Source organism: Protopterus annectens, chromosome 4.part0, assembly GCF_019279795.1.
Source record: "Protopterus annectens isolate FY-2018-M chromosome 4.part0, PAN1.0, whole genome shotgun sequence".
Lineage (NCBI taxonomy): Eukaryota > Metazoa > Chordata > Ceratodontiformes > Protopteridae > Protopterus > Protopterus annectens.
The window spans coordinates 975,366,813-975,383,316 of NC_056733.1; the positions used below are offsets into that span (position 1 = coordinate 975,366,813).

Sequence of the window (16,504 nt, forward strand, 5' to 3'; positions counted from 1 at the left end):
CTGACGTACTGACGTCAGTCTAATGCGCCGTGACCGACGTCAGCCATATACTTTGGTATTCGGGCCGACTGGACAGCAGACTACCCTATTGTTAGGACTGCAGCAATGTGGAATGAAGAACATCCCATACGAATGCAGGCAGGACATCCAGACTCCACACAGATGGAATCCCAGCCGAGAATCGAACCGGAGAACTTCTTGCTGTGAGGCGACAATGCTACCGCTGCACCACTGTGCCGTCCTCATGGGATGCATGGCTAATGGACAACAAGACAACCTGTAAATGGTTCATCTCCCAAGCCCCTTACACTTCTGAAGGGTATCAGTACTTGTCAGAGATTTGCGATGCATGGCTAGGCTTAAAAAGACCCTTTTGGTCGTTAGCCTAGTAAACACCTATGAACCCATGTGTTAGATTCTCTTGGCTGAAAGTATTGCAACAGAATTTTGTAGTGGACATTTCACATTCAGCAGTTTTGAGATTTAGATCAGTGGCATAAGTCACCTCTGGTGGGTTCATCGACAGAACCTAGAGAAAAGGCTATTCTTTCACTCCTCCATTTCCCATAGTCACCTTCACCCCAGATGCATCTGCCCTTGTATGTGGGAGGGCATTTAGTTCAGGAGGTCCTAGGAATGTGGACAGAACAAGAAACCTCTGAGCACATAAATGTACTGTATATGGGAGGAGTCCCGCTATATCATGGCAGGCATTGCAGGACCACTTTTCTAGTGGTGCAGCTGCTGCACACACACTGTCAGTAAGTCAGTAGTTTGTTATATTATCAGATGCGGGGGGGACTACATCCTATTCCGTCTGTCAGGTGGCTAGGAGACTGGAAATGGGCAGTCAGCTTACTTTGTGTTCTGACAGCAACAGGCATTCCATTGTATTTGAAATTGTGTGGTTTAATGTACAGAAGGATCTTCATGAATGTTTGTTTATTTTATTAATAGAGGTTAAGTATACCTTAGTGTGCAAGTTGAAGCTAGAAGTATAGCATACAGGCCAATCAGTTTACAGTCTGGTACTGCTTTAGGTACCACCAAGAGTCATAGAAGCTTACAGGCTCACATTTTCCTGCTTTTTCTCACTCTGGCGAAGGCATGGATGCTATTCTGTCATTAGAGGGAATCATGCTACAACCTGTTTGCCATCCCAGATTTTCCCTACTCCCTCAAAAGGGTCAGGGTCAAGACACCGCAGGGTACTGTAGTCAGTCATTAACATTTGAGATTACTGTAAGCATTTTGTGTACTTCCCCCACTAATAACTACATTTCTGCAAAAAGCCAGACTGTACAATGTCATAATCATTTTCATAACCCCATTTTGGCGTCAATAAGTATGATGTTCTTCATCTAACATTGCTGCAGTCCTTACATATGGGTAGTCCGCTGTCCTCGGTCGGCCCGAATACCAAAGTATTAGGCTGACATCGGTCAAGGCGCTTAAAACTGACATCAGGACGTCAGGGTACAAAAGCGCATGACCGACGTCATTTCCTCAGTCTTTTTTGCCGCATGGTCCGATGCAGAAGCAGCGTTGCAAGTGCCGTTCGGCGTTCTGAAATTTTTCGAATCCGGAGTTTCAGACCGAATCCAAGTTGGCTAAGTACCCCGTTGGGGATTATTTTGGTTTTTTCTTGCCTCAGTGTTTTACCGGATGTCAGAAAAAGTGAATAACTGTATTTCTTGTGGGAAACAGATACCGCATAGGGATTATCATTCTTTGTGTATTCCTTGTTTTGGGGCCTGAGCACGACGTTGTTGGGTGTCGCTTTGTGCTAGGTTCAATAAACGCACTATTGCGAAGGTTAGATTGTGCTAGGCTGGTCTTTGGGAAGCGGTGCAATTATAATATGCCGCCGGATTCTCCGCCCGCTTCATAAGAAGCGCAAAGACAAAGCAATTAAACCCAGGCAAGATGAGTCGTCCGCCCGGACGCCGGTTCTTTAGAGGCTTCAGTGGAACCGGTGGTTCCGGAGACTTCTCTGGAGTCTCAGGGGGACACTTTGATTTTGCAGGAGGTAGTCTCTCAGGAGGCAGGTCAGGCTGAAGGGGCTTCTCAAGTTACTGTACTGCCCTCCCTTCCTAGGGTGGTTAGGCCTTCTCCTTCGGTTTCCAAGGCTTCTCCCAGAGGCAGGCCAGTTTTAGCTCCTGTTGGGGTCACTCCTAGTTCAGCAGGGTCTGTGCCTAAGAAGCACATGCTTAAAATGGCAGAAGATTTGATTACTCTGATTAGAGGTTCTATGCCCCCTCCTGATAAGAGGCCTAGGGTGGAGCCAGAGTTGGGAAGTTTTGAACAGGCTTCGGATGTTTCAGAGTCTTCGGCTGAAGACTTGCAGGAGTACTCTCCTTATTCTGATTCTGATGCAGATGATTCCACTCCTTCTGCTTCTCCTCCAGAGGATTTTTCTTTTTCAGAGACACTTCATTCTATGAGGGAACATTTTAAATGGGAAGGTCAGGACTTCTCTGATTCTAGGAAAAGGCTTAGGGAGTTTTTGCTGTTACCCCAGCATAGGCCTTTGGCTATACCCCCTGTTCTGGATGTTGTGGAAGATGTGTTTGCAGAGGCTTCATTAAATCCTGATTCTCTGCCGCCTGCTCCTGTTAAGCCGGATAGGTATTACAGGGTGCCTGAGGCTCACAAATATCTTTATAAGAGTCCTAGGGCGGACCCAGAAACTATTAGTCAGGGGCCTAAGGGTGTCAAGGCCTCTATTGTAAAAAATCCGGTTCCTCTAGATAAAGAAGCCAGAGCTTTGGATAGATGGGGAAAGAAGGTCTATACATCTTCTACCTTAGCTATGAGGGCTTTGAATTGCCAGTTTCATATGTTGAAATATCAAAACTTTCTTCTTTCTCAATTGAAGTCTAAGGTGGATGCTCTGGCGGAAGGCATTGAGTGTAAAGAATTGCAAGATTTGGTGCATGTCTCTGAACAGGTGGGTAAGCATTCATTGCAGTGTGGTTTTGATGCTGTGCAGGCCTCGTCTAGGGTGGCTGCCACTGGCTCAGTTCTTTGCAGGCACGCCTGGTTGAAGGATCAGAATTTATCTGACCATGTTAAGACAAGGATTTTGGATGCTCCTTTGCAGTCTGATGTGTTTGGTTCACCTGTGGAGTCAGTCTTGAAGAAAATGGAAGACAAGGCTAAGTCTATGCAGACTGTTAAAGATTTTTTGCAAGTTCAGCCTCCGAAGTTTAGTAGGAATTGGCCTGCTAAGGGGTGGACGTATCCTTCTTATGATTCTCAGTCTAGGGGTAGATCTAGACGTGGTAGGGGCAGAGCTCAGAGTTCTTTCAGGCCTAGAACAGGAGTTCCCCTGCACAATCTTCGGTGAGGGCAGGGCCAGTCCTTTCGTAAACATGCCCAATGACCTACTTTTTCAGCTGCCAGATCCTTCTTGCCTGGCAGCACCTTTGGGAGGAAGGCTAGCACTCTTCAAGGAAAATTGGATGTTGGTTACCCAAGACAAATGGGTATTGGATATCATACACCAGGGTTACAAGTTTTATTTCCATACCTTGCCTCCTTTCAAAGGCATGCCGGACGTTCCTCCTCAGCAAAGACTAGAGGCTCGCAAACAAATTTCTACTACTTCAAATAGGGGCCATACAACCGGTCCTCTGCCAGAAGTGGGCCTAGGATTTTATTCTCGCCTGTTTCTAGTACCAAAGAAAGGAAACACGTGGAGACCAATTTTGGATTTATCCATCCTCAACACATATCTGGACATTCCCAAGTTCAAAATGTTAACGTTACAACAGCTTTTACCTCTGCTGGGCAAAGATCACTGGATGGTGACCCTGGATCTCAAGGAGGCTTACCTTCATGTTCCTATCAGGCCCAGTTGCAGGAAGTATCTGCGCTGGCTGGGACTTCACATTATCAGTTCTCTGCATTGCCCTTGGCTTATCTACTGCCCAGAGTGTTCACGAAGGTTCTGGCTCCAGTGGTAGCTTTTTTCAGGCTAAGAGGAATACAGATCTATCCTTATTTGGACGATTGCCTGATACTGGCCCAAGGAAAGGACGAACTTCTTCATCATTTACAGTATGTGATGGCAGTGTTAAGATGCCTGGGTATTCTGTGAACGAAATAAAGTCCAGTCTAGTACCCTCTCAGGACATGTGCTTTCTGGGTGTGAGACTGAATACAGCATCCCAGATGGCCTTTTGACCCCGGACAAACAAAAGAATCTTTCTCTTTACTTCCATCAGTTGTCTCATCAGTCCAGGCTGACTACAAGGACAGTCCTTCAAGCCTTGGGGTTCATGGCATCTTGTATTCTGGTACTTCCCAATGCCAAACTGCATATGAGGAAGCTACAATGGTATCTCAAGAATGTATGGACACAGCACTGCCAAGATTTGGACACTGTCATTCAAATAATACCTTGCATTCAAAAGGAATTTTTGTGGTGGGCTCAGGAATGTCACCTAAACAAGGGACTCTCTGTGACCCGGCCAGAGGCGAGTCAGATTTTAACGACAGATGCCTCAGACAAAGCTTGGGGAGCTCATCTAAATGGAAAATGAGTACAAGACACGTGGCCTGCCAGACTTCAACATCTACATATCAACTTGAAGGAGATGTTAGCAGTCCAATTTGCATTGATAGCTTTCAAGGATTTACTTCTTCCAGGGCAGGTGTTGATTCAAACAGACAACACAACTGTCATGTGGTACATCAACAAGCAAGGGGAACGATTCTTATCCTCTATGCAGACAAGCAATGATTTTGTGGGAGACTGCTCTCAGTTTACAGCTAAATCTTCAGGCAAGGTTTCTGCCAGGAGCACAGAACTCCTTAGCAGATGTGTTGAGCAGACAAATTATGGATCCCCACGAGTGGAAATTGGATCCTCATGTATTTCAGAGATTGACAGTGTTATGGGGAACTCCAGACATAGATCTGTTCGCTTCTCCACTAAATTACCAGCTGCCAAAGTTTTGCACAAAAGGTTTCATCCTCGGCTTGAAAGTGGATGCTCTCTCATTCAATTGGAGCAATCTTCACGTGTATGCCTTTCCACCTCTGCCTCTCCTCCCAAAGGTACTGCTGAAGGTCAGACAGGACAAGCCAAACATGATTTTAATAGCTCCAGATTGGCCTCGACAGCACTGGTACCCATTACTGAGAAGTCTGGTACAGGAGCCTCCATGGCCTTTGCCTTCGATTCCTCACCTGCTGTCTCAGGAGAACAGTCATTTACTCAATGTCAAACTTCATTCTCTACATCTGACAGCCTGGCATATTCTGTTTTAAACCCTGGAGGGTCTCAGCTTCCACAACAAGTTTTGAATGTTATTTTGGAGGCCAGAAGGCCTAGTACAAGGAAAGTTTACGCAGATAAATGGAGGAGACAAAGGATTTTGATGTTTCTAAACCTAATTTAAGTGTTGCGCTTCAATACCTTACTGAGTTATTGGACAAAGGTTTGTCCTTCTCCTCTATAAAGGTTCATGCTGCAGCAATTTCTGCTCACTATGACTGTGACCCACCATTATTTTCTCAGCCTTTGTTTATGCAATTCCTTAGAGGGGCAAAAAATATAAGACCCCCACGTAGAGCTCCTACTCCTGCTTGGGATCTCAATTTTGTGTTGGAGAAACTTACTCTACAACCTTTTGAGCCTGCAGCATCGGCAGAGTTGAAATATTTATCTTGGAAGACTGCTTTTTTGTTGGCCATTTCCTCTGTGAGAAGGGTTTCTGAATTACAGGCCCTTATGGCAGTTGAGCCTTTCTTAATTTTCCACAAGGACAGGGTGTCTTTGCGTACTAACCCTTCTTTTATGCCTAAAGTGGTTTCTAGTGTGGCTTTAAACCAAACTATTCATTTGCCTACTTTTTATGCAAACCCCCAAAATAAAGGGGAAAGGATTTTGCACACTTTGGATATACACAGACAGTTGCGATATTATTTGAGCAGAACTAAAGGGTTCAGGCAGTTTCAGCAGTTGTTTGTTTCTTTTGCTTTGGGTTCTCAGGGCAAACCTGTTTCAAAACAAACTATTTCTAAGTGGATTGGGTTTTGTATTGCTTTCTGTTATTCCCATCATGGTAAGGAGATTCCAGCTGGGATTAGGCCTCATTCCACTAGGGCTACTGCCACTTCTACAGCCTTTTAAGGGGTGGCTACTAAAGATATTTTGGAAGCAGCTACTTGGAGTTCAGTGCATACTTTCTCTAAGCATTACCACCTTCCACTTTACTCCAAATCTAGGGCTGGATTTGCAACTGCAATTTTGCAAGGCATGTTGGCAGCTCCTAATTCCTTATAGTTTTGCCATCCTCCCTTACCTCTGCTTTGGGATTCTACCCATATGTAAGGACTGCAGCAATGTGAGATGAAGAACATAGTACAGTTTTGTACCTACCATAAATGTAGATGTTCAAGATCCACATTGCTGCAGTCCACTTACCTCCCTCCTTCCCCTCTGTTGTTGAAGGTGGTGGTGTGGTTTGTGTTGTACATAGTGTAAATATGGTTAGTGCACGGGTGGTTGGTTAGGTTTTGCTGGTTTTTGGCTTTGGCCTTTCTTGTTAGGGCCTTCTGACATCTGGGGCAAGAAAAGACTGAGGAAATGACGTCGGTCATGCGCTTTTGTACCCTGACGTCCTGATGTCAGTTTTAAGTGCCTTGACCGACGTCAGCCTAATACTTTGGTATTCGGGCCGACCGAGGACAGCGGACTACCCATATGTAAGGACTGCAGCAATGTGGATCTTCGAACATCTACATTTATGGTAGGTACAAAACTGTACTTTTTTTTTCTCTGTTGTAGCCTCACCTGCTAAAGAAACCTCCTCTTTTATGTTTTCTCCCTGGTTTCCTGACTCAGATCCGCACCCTCAGACTAACTGCATAGTTTACCTAGTTCCATTGATGGGCAGGGGTCCTACATACCTGCCACAATGGGCCAAATCCTAATGACCGCTAAAAAAAGACTGGTAATAGAGGCTGCTGAGCAAAGGGTGCATCCCCAAAGTGCCACCTCTCTTGCATTCTGTAATTTCTGGCTGACATCTTTGACGAGGGGTTTAGCTTGTTCACTTTGAACCTGCACATAGCCATTACCAGTTTTCAGCAAGAGTTTAACTTATCTTTGGCATTGCTTAGGGTCCATAAAGCCTTTCTATAGGTTTATAGGCAAGTACTAGGACAGCTGCCTTTGTGGGCAATTGTAAGCCTAATCAATTTTCCTTAGAGGTAAGAATCAAACCTTGTACCTTGCGTCTAAGAGGTAAACTCCTTAACCAATATTCCAACCTCCAATCCCTGAAATTAACCCCAGTCAACTTTTTTCTGCAGCCTGTTCAGCCAAACTAGAGTAAAAAGTGGGTACTAGGCTAGCTGTCCTTATGGACCGTTTTAAACTTTGCTAATTTCCCTTAGTGAGAATCAAGCCCTGAATCTCTTATGTGTGAAGTAAGCACCTTAACCATTATGCCAACCCCCATCTGAACATGCAGGCCAGTAACCAGAATGAGAATCAACTCCTGTACTTTGTGCCTGTGAGGGAAACACTTTAACTATTACGCCAACCTCTTAACAAGGAAGAGGGGCCTTTCTACCAAGATCACCTTAAAAAGGCCTCTATCCATTTGTGGGATCTTACATTTATCTTACACAGACTGATGCCATTCAAACCGACTGCCAGAGTAGTACTGAAATACCTGGAAAACATTGTTCCTTGTAGCAGTAACATCAGCTAGGAGGGTTTCCAAATTACAAGCCATTTCTTGCCATTCCACGTGGCTTATTTTCTGTAAAGATAAGATTTTTTTGAGAACTAATCCAGCATTATATGCAAAGTAGCTTCAGACCTGAACCCAAACCAATCTGTTAATCTCCCCTTTCCTAAATTTGCAAAAAAAAGTGAATATAAACTGCAATGTCGTCTAGGTGTCCAAAAGTAGCTGCAATTCTGCATTCACAGAAATATGAATCAAAGTAAAGATGACCAACTGTGTTTTATATGTTCATCATTACACCACTGCAGTAGCCCTTAAGCCATATGGGTTGTTTTTTGCACAAGACACAACCAGCCAGCCTCAAGAATCTGTGATTCCCTCTCTCACTTCAAGTATGACTGCTAATTGGTCGGCCCAGTGGAGGGAAGATCTCATGAAGTAGTAGCTCAGAGGCTTCACAAGAGCAGCAACTGACCTTTTTATTTGTTTATTTATCGACTGGGAAAGACTACTGGGTCAGAAGCCCATTTTCAGTGGAGGCCTGGGGAGAAAAGCTTCAAGAAAATTCAAAATAATACAAAATGTAAACATTTATATAGTACAGAGAAATAGTGTTGAGTTTTAGTGCAGACTAACATTACATTTTTACGTAACAACTTGGGTATATTAACATGCTAAAAAAAAAAATGAACAAACATCATTCAGAAATTTAGTTTTTTTCTGATAGGCAAGTCCACTTTGGGAGATCCATTCCACACTGGCAGTTTTTAACTTTAATGTGTTTAGTATCTATCTTTTCAAAAAAAAAAGTATGTTTTATTTTAAATTGTATGTGTATGCTGTTCATTTCTTTACTGCTGTCTGTTTCCTGCCTGGGACCACAGTTTCTAGCTTCAGCTAGAATGATGGCTTATTGATGTAGAAATGTAATGCTTGTGCAGATTTTTTATTTATTTTTATTTCTTATTTTTTTGTAAGTTTAAGTGTTGGACAGTGTGCCATTTGTGCAGTGACACTGATAGGGCATGCAGTGCTGGTGCTCACGCTGTGACAACTTACCTGCCATTTATTTCTGTCAGACTCTCTTGTTTTTCTAACCGACTTCTGGTTGGATTTTGGTTTTCTGCTTGCTTGTGCATTACTGTGTTTTGGTTACATTGTTTGAATGGGTGAGTGTAAGCGTGCTCCTTGTTTAGACTCTTGACAACTTGCCTTCCGACCATCTCTTTCCAGTGATCCAAACTCCTCTGATGCATCCTCCTGAGTCACAGCATGGATTCCTACCTGGTTCTGCTGGTACAACTTCTACAGTTCCATGAAAGAAAAAAATAAATAACGTACTGGTAAGCCCTTACCATCTGTGCCTCAGCCAGTAGTGGGCGAATCTGCAGTGGCCATTTGTTCCTCAAACGACTCACTCACTGGCTTGTTCTAGTGTAGTCATTTTGGCCACCATGAATCAGGAGGCCATCCATATCTTTTTTGCTTGTTTCCTGTGTTCAAGACCATGCATATTAGAACCAACTTTATTGGGACATGGAATTTTACCAAGGAAAGATTGCTGGATGTGTCCAAGAGAAGAGACCTGTTGAAGGAGCACAAATTCCTCTCCTAATCAGTCACAGAAGATGCCTATTATAAAAAAAAAAAAAAACATTTTCACCAGAATACATGGTATCTGTAAGGAAAGATAATTTTCTTACCTTAGCTTAGAAGCTATTAATCAGTTATGGTACACAACTTTTAATACCCGTTAAGCAGGTCAGTCAGAATTTCTCTGAGGAAGAAAAATCAGATGAGTCTTGACACAGAGACAGGTCATTGTCTCCTATAGATTTTCAAGCCTAATAATCTGATGCTGAAAGAAACCTAGTCCTCACAAGTTCTGTGGGAAGTAATGTCTTTTTATTTCCAAGATGAATGAGGTGTTTTTGTGAGAAATAGTGGATGTTCCCTCAGTATTGAGCTTTTTTTAATATATTGTAAGTGGATTTGTCTCTAGTGTCAGCCTTGGAGGAAGTTTTTTCTGCTGCTTGTAGTAACCCTGCTTTCACAATCTACAGTCCCCATAAAAGCAGATGGGTGACAGACCCCTTTTTATCATTGAAGCTTTTACCCTGTGTGTAGAAAGGGGAAGGATTTGGAACAGATTTTGTGTTGGAATTTTTTTTTATTCGTCCACTTTGGCATATAGAATTCTTAAATGTCAAGTCCCATATACTGAAATTCATGCCTATCTCAATTTTATTATTTTTATTCTCAATTTTATTTTTATGTCTGTAGTATCTAAACATACCTTAGAGTTCTGTATAGTTATGTAGATGCTGTGTCTAGGGCCTCTGTTTCTATTTGTGGAGGTATGCCTGGTTATGAAATCAGAAGTTTTCTGTTAAAATGGTCTGAATTTCTGATTTCAGCTTTTATATGGCCCATCTAACTGCTACTCAGGTCCTCAAATTATTTGATGAAAGACAAATTTTTGTTTACGGAGTTTCTAAGGTTTTTCAGCCCCTTCTCATATCAGTATACAACTTCAGGAGGGCTGTGCTAGCATGTCTCCCAACACCCTCCTGCCTCAATCCCTTACAACCTGTCCCAACAACTGGCTGTGTTCATTAACTTTTGACAGACTCTTGGGGATTAACGTTAGTTCAGGGGTGATACAGATGGTGCTGGATACAAAACCCTCCTTTCATGGCAGTTCCTTCTCACCCTCTGAACCAAACAAATGCTTTTCCTCAGTAGGTTCTTCAGTTTTGCTCTCCCTAGGAATCCTAAAACCACAGCTTCTTATTTAAGGGGTAAAGACTTCTGGTAGCAAAGAAAGACCCTGCTTGGAAACCAGCTTTAAATCTTTCTACTTCGTTATGGGGGAAGTTCCAGTACTGAAAGTGTTGACCCTTCAGACTATGTTACCTCTTATTCCCCAGGGAACCTTTTTCATAACATAGGACCTAAAAGATTTCTGAATGTCAGTGTCTTGGTCACTTGATCAGTTCTCTGCTTGGGGTTCTATGATGCTTCAGGTGTGTTTACACAGCGTCTTGCTGCAGATTACCCTTGGGGTTCTCTGATGCTTCAGGTGTGTTTACACAGCGTCTTGCTGCAGATTACCCTTGGGGATGTTCTTCGTGTTTCACTGTTGCAGTCATTACATCAATCGGCCTGAATGGGTCCTGCGTCAGTTGCTGTCTTCTCTTCCATTATGTCAGGTCGTCAGGGGTATAAAACATGCAGCCGACGCCATTTTCTTTAGTCTTTCTTGCTGCGCGGTGCCCGAAGCAGAAGCATTTCGCAAGTGCCGGTCGGCCGACTACTGAAATATTCGAGTTTGAGTTTCAGAACCAAAGTCTTCAGTAAAGCTAAGTACCCCATTGGGGAAACTTTTTTCTTGCTTTTTTACCGATGTCAGAAAAAGTTAATAATTGTATTACTTGTGGGAAGCAAATACCGCATAAGGATTTCCATTTATACTGTATTCCTTGCCTAGGCCCTGATCACAACGTGCCTGGCTGTCGGTTTTGTGCTAGATTTAACCAACGCACTATTAAGCATCGGTATATTTTTGCATCAAAGTATTTTGGAAACAGATTTAGGTTCATAGGTTTGTACTAGGCTATCTGCCCTAGGGCATTTATAAGCCTAACCAGAGTGTGTGTGGCTTACACCACCCCTTAGGATGAGAATACTACGCCCATTTAGGGTTTAGTTAACTGTGCCTCTGTCTAGTAGTGACACAGAGATGACCCCCGGGGTAAACCTACGATCTCCCATCCACTCATCAAGATTTCTCTTGAATAGAGTTAGTGAGGGGCTCTGCCTAACATGGACTGGGATTCTGTTCCAGAGTGTAGGGAGCCTCTGGGTTATGAATCTGTCCCTCCAGCACGTCCTATTTATTTCTGTGTTGAGGTTCAAGTCTCTTGCTCTCGTGGCTCTGGTGGATTTGGATTTTTTGAGGTGGAGCATGTCCATTAATTCCGGATTGGACATGGCCTGTTGCCGTACGCCACTCTTTGGGTACATATCCTGTAGTAAGGCACAGATCACCTCTGAGTAGGCGGTATGCGACTGAATAGAGCTGGAGTTTCTTCAGCCGGGCAGCATATGACATATGTTTGAGACCCTTTATCCTCTTGGTGAGGAACTTTTGGGGTCTTTCCAACTGCTGCAGGTGTCGGGTAAGATACATCCCAAATGGGGCATTGTACTCAATCATTGGCCTGATAAGAGAAGAGTACAGGGGCACAATGACCTCCCTTGATCTAGATGTGAATCCCTTCATGATAATGTGGGCAATATAGAAGGTCTTCCTAACCACTTTGGCAATGTGAGTGTCAAATGAGAGGTTACTGTCAACTTGGGTTTCTAGGTCCCTGATTACCTCTTCCGTACTTAATGAATTACCACCTATGTGGTAATTTGTGGGTTCCTTGTTTTTCCCAAAGGGTATGACTATACATTTTTTGGCGTTCAGCTTAAGGCCATGGCTCTGGCACCAATTATCCGTTTCTATGAGGCCTCTCTGAAGGATGCTTGTGTCTGCTGGAGTATCGATTATGGCGCCCAGTTTGCAGTCATCTGCTAACTTTGTCAGCCACAATCCTCCTATATTTGCCTGCACCTCGGAAAAATAAATGCCAAACAAGAGGGGTCCCAGGACTGAGCCCTGTGGGACACCGCTTGTGACCGGCTTAGAGACTGACATGGCTCCAGCAACTCTGACCATGTGGGTTCTGTCCTTGAGCCAGTTTGCAACCCATCTTGTGACATATGGGTTTACATTTAAGCTGGTGAGTTTGTGTATGATGCCCGAGTGGGGTATTGTGTCGAAGGCTTTTGCAAGGTCAAGGTAGGCTGTGTGAACTGCCTTACCCTCATCAATGGCCTTAGTGACTTTCAAAAAAGTCGACCAAGTTCAAAAGGCAGGATCTGCCCTTGACAAAGCCAAATTGGGTAGGATCCAATGTCTGTAGGTCCCCAATGTCTTTGTTTATGAGTTCCATAATGATCCTCTCCATAGCTTTGCAGACCAGGCTCGTCAAGCTTATGGGGCGGTAATTTCCAGGGTCCGTAGAAGCACCGCCTTTGTGGAGTGGGACCACTGTTGCCGTCGCCACTCTTTGGAGTGCGTATCCTGTAGTAAGGCTAAGATTAAACAGCAGCCTTATGTGTGGGTTTAGTTCCTCTTTGAGTTCATGTAGCACACAGCCGGGACACCGTCCGGTCCCATTGATGCTGTGTTTTTAGCTTTAGAGAGGGCGGCTCTCACCTGGGCATCTGAGATGTTTGGGAGGCTACACTCTGTTGGGATAGATATTTCTCCTTTTGGGAGGGGGGGGGGAGGAATTTGCACTGAACCTGTCTGCCAGAATGTTGGCAATGTCTGTGGGTTCAGTGTATTTTGTGTCATTTTGGACTAACTCTGAGCATATCTGGGAGTTTCCACCCAGATTTCTAACATAGCTAAAGAAGGCCTTGTGATTGTCTTTTGTGTCTTTTGCGATTTTTCTCTCAAAGTTGGCCTTGGATGATTTTGAGTGATCGTAGTTTTTTGCTAGTACTGATCAGAGATGCCTTCCCTTTTAGGGATTTTGCTCTGTCATGTAGTAGCTTCCTCCTCCTGTTGTAAAGTTTGTTTATGGCTGGGGTCCACCCAGAAATGTCGGATAGCAATCCGACTACTGGAGTACATAAAAAACGTAAAGAAAAAGACAGAGAAAGGCAGTCGAGATCCAAAACCAATAATGAAGCTTCTCCTAAGCCAGTCACCGGTTCGCTGGTACTCAGTAAGGCGCTTTCGCAGCCCCTGATACCCGCTACCTTCGAGTCGCAGGCCTCTACCGACACCCATGTGGGGTCCGGCATGCAGCAAGATACTCAAGGTATTGGACCGACGGATGCATCTCCCTCAGATGGGTCCGGAGCCGCTGAGCAGGCACCGGCTCCTGAGGATGTATTCAGACCTCAACATTTATATATCAAACCAACGACAGCTGCAAAACCAAAGACAAAGGCAACTTCTAAAACTAAAAAATTGACACATGAGCCACGTGCACAGGCTGCTATGCCTAAAAAACAGATGATCAAAATGGATGAAGACCTTATTACCTTGATCAGGGGTACCCATCCCCCTCCAGATAACAGGCCTAGGCAAGACACTGATTATGAATCTTCAGATCAGGTTTCTATTTCTTCTGATTCCTCTTCTAATCAGGAATTATCTATACCTCCATATGAGGATTCTGATGCTGAGGAGTCTATTCCATCTGCATCTCCTCCAGAGGATTAATCATTTGGAGAAGCCTTGCATACTTTGAGGGAGCATTTTCACTGGGAGAGTCAAGACTTCACAGAATCAAAAAAGAGGCTCAGGGATTTCCTTCTCCCTCAGCACAAGCCTTTAGCCATTCCCCCTGTTTTAGACATTGTGGATGATGTGTTTTCCGAGTCATGCTTGACCCCTGACTCCTTACCTCCGGCTCCCAGTAAGCCTGACAGATATTACAGGGTCCCTGACTCACATAAATCTTTTATTTAGAAACCCTGCTGCTGATCCTGAAACTATTTCACATGGTCCAAAGGGAGTTAAGGCCTCAACAGCAAAAAGTCCTTCCCCCTCTGACAGAGATTCAAGGGCACTAGACAGATGGGGAAAAAAGGTTTATACATCTGCAACCTTGGCATTCAGGGCCTTAAACTGCCAGTTTCATATGCTTAAGTACCAACAACATGTTGTGGGATTGCTGAAACAGAAAACGATGATGATTTCAGAATGTGCAGAAAATAAAGAATTGCAGGAATTATTGCATGCAGCTGAACAAGTTGGAAAGCATACTTTGCAATGTGGTTTTGATTCCTTAGAGGCCTCTTGCAGGGCCGCAGTTACTGGATCGGTGATTAGGAGGCATGCCTGGTTAAAGGAACAAAATTTGCCTGATCATGTTAAAGCTAAATTGCTAGATGCACCTTTACAGCATGATTCTCTGTTTGGCATTAAGGCAGAAGAGGTTTTAAAGAAAATGGAAGACAAAGCTAAGTCTATGCAAACTGTTAGACTTCTTACAAGTGCAGCCACCAAGATTCAGTAGACACTGGCCTACAAAAAATTGGTCCTTCCCTGTGTCAGACAGAGCTCAAAGGGGCAAATCCAGACACCCAAAGAGTTCCAGATACCAGGCGCAAGATTCATACAGGTCAAAGCAGTGGGGCGCATCTACCTCCAAATCAGGGGGAGATGAAGCGTAAACCTACAGAAAACAGTCCCAATGACTTCCCTCTGCCTACACCAAGCACTTATCTTTTGACAGCAACCTTAGGGGGAAAATTAGCACTTTTTGCTCAAAATTGGCAGTTAATAACCCAGGACAAGTGGTTACTAAACATAGTATCACAGGGATACAGATTCCATTTCCACTCTCTGCCAATGGCAAACGGTTGGCCAGATCTGCCCAACAATCAATGAGCAGAGGCACAGAAACAGGTTATGTCTCTCATGGATATGGGAGCCATTCAACCAGTACCAGAACAGGAAAAGGGACAAGGTTTTTACTCAAGACTGTTCTTGGTACCCAGAAAGGACAAGGCCTGGCAGCCAATACTGGATTTATCGATTTTGAACACATACCTGGACATTCCAAAATTCAAAATGCTGACTTTGCAGCAGCTTCTGCCCATGCTGGGCAAGAATGCTTGACTGGTGACATTAGACCTAAAAGAGGCATACCTGCATGTCCCAATAAGACAATCGTGCAGAAGATACCTCAGATTTAAGGCTGGCTTAATGCATTACCAATTCTCTGCACTGCCCTTTGGCTTATCTACTGTGCCCAGGGTCTTTACAAAGTGCCTGGCACCAGTTATTGCATTTTGCAGACAAAGAAGTATACAAATATATTCTTTCTTGGACGACTGTCTCATTCAAGCAGAGAACAAGGACACTCTTCATCGACACCTGGTGTTTGTGAAAGGGTTTCTAACATGCCTAGTGTACACAATAAACGAAAAGAAATCACAACTGGTACCCTCTCAAAAGATAGCACTCCTGGGTGCAAGCTTGAATACAACTGCCCAGATGGCTTACCTTATGCCGGACAGACAAAGACAACTGACTACTTACTTCAAACTGATGGCAACAAAAACTCAGTCTTCTGCAAGACAAATTCTGCAGGCTCTGGGCTTCATGGCATCCTGCATCCTACTAATTCCATATGCAAGACTGCATATGAAGAAACTTCAGTGGTATCTAAAAAGTTTATGGAGTCAACATTCGCACAGTCTGGAAACAATGATTCCTCTCATTCCCTGACTGCAACAGGAGTTTCTATGGTGGGCAAAGGCCTGTCACCAAAACATGGGACGGCCCTTCACTCTACCCCCTGCCAGCCAAACCTTAACAGCAGCTGCATAAGATTATGCTTGGGGTGCCCACATGGCAGGAAGATGCATTCAGGGCATATGGGCACCAAAACAAATGCATCTACATGTCAACCAGAAAGAGATGCTAGCTGTTCAAAATGTCCTAACATCCTTCAAGGACTTACTTCATCCAGGACAACTACTGATAAAGACGGACAACACCACACTCATGTGGTATATAAACAAGCAAGGGGGCACACACTCATATCCCCTTTGCAGATTAGCCATGGCACTGTTGGGACACAGCTTTGACCTACCAAATACATCTTCAAGCTCAATTCCTGCCAGGAAAACAAAACACTCTGGCAGACGATTTAAGCAGAAACCTTATGGATCCTCACAAGTGGAAACTAAATCCACAAGTCTTCAGCATTATA

At 44.0% G+C, this 16,504-nt stretch overlaps 1 protein-coding gene across 4 annotated transcripts in view; it reads left to right on the plus strand.

Annotated features, from left to right (window-relative positions):
• The window catches only part of LOC122799705 (mitogen-activated protein kinase 9), a 1,999,785-nt gene that overhangs the window by 1,836,003 nt on the left and 147,278 nt on the right, over nucleotides 1-16,504 (plus strand). The window contains exon 13 of one of the 4 annotated variants that reach the window (XM_044068940.1): nucleotides 8,943-9,043. The exons of the other annotated variants lie outside the window; for them this stretch is intronic. Coding sequence (XP_043924875.1) covers nucleotides 8,943-9,028 — 86 coding nt within the window. The 3' untranslated portion in view covers nucleotides 9,029-9,043. Of the gene's footprint in view, nucleotides 1-8,942; nucleotides 9,044-16,504 lie in introns of those variants that run through there. 4 annotated transcript variants of the gene reach the window in all.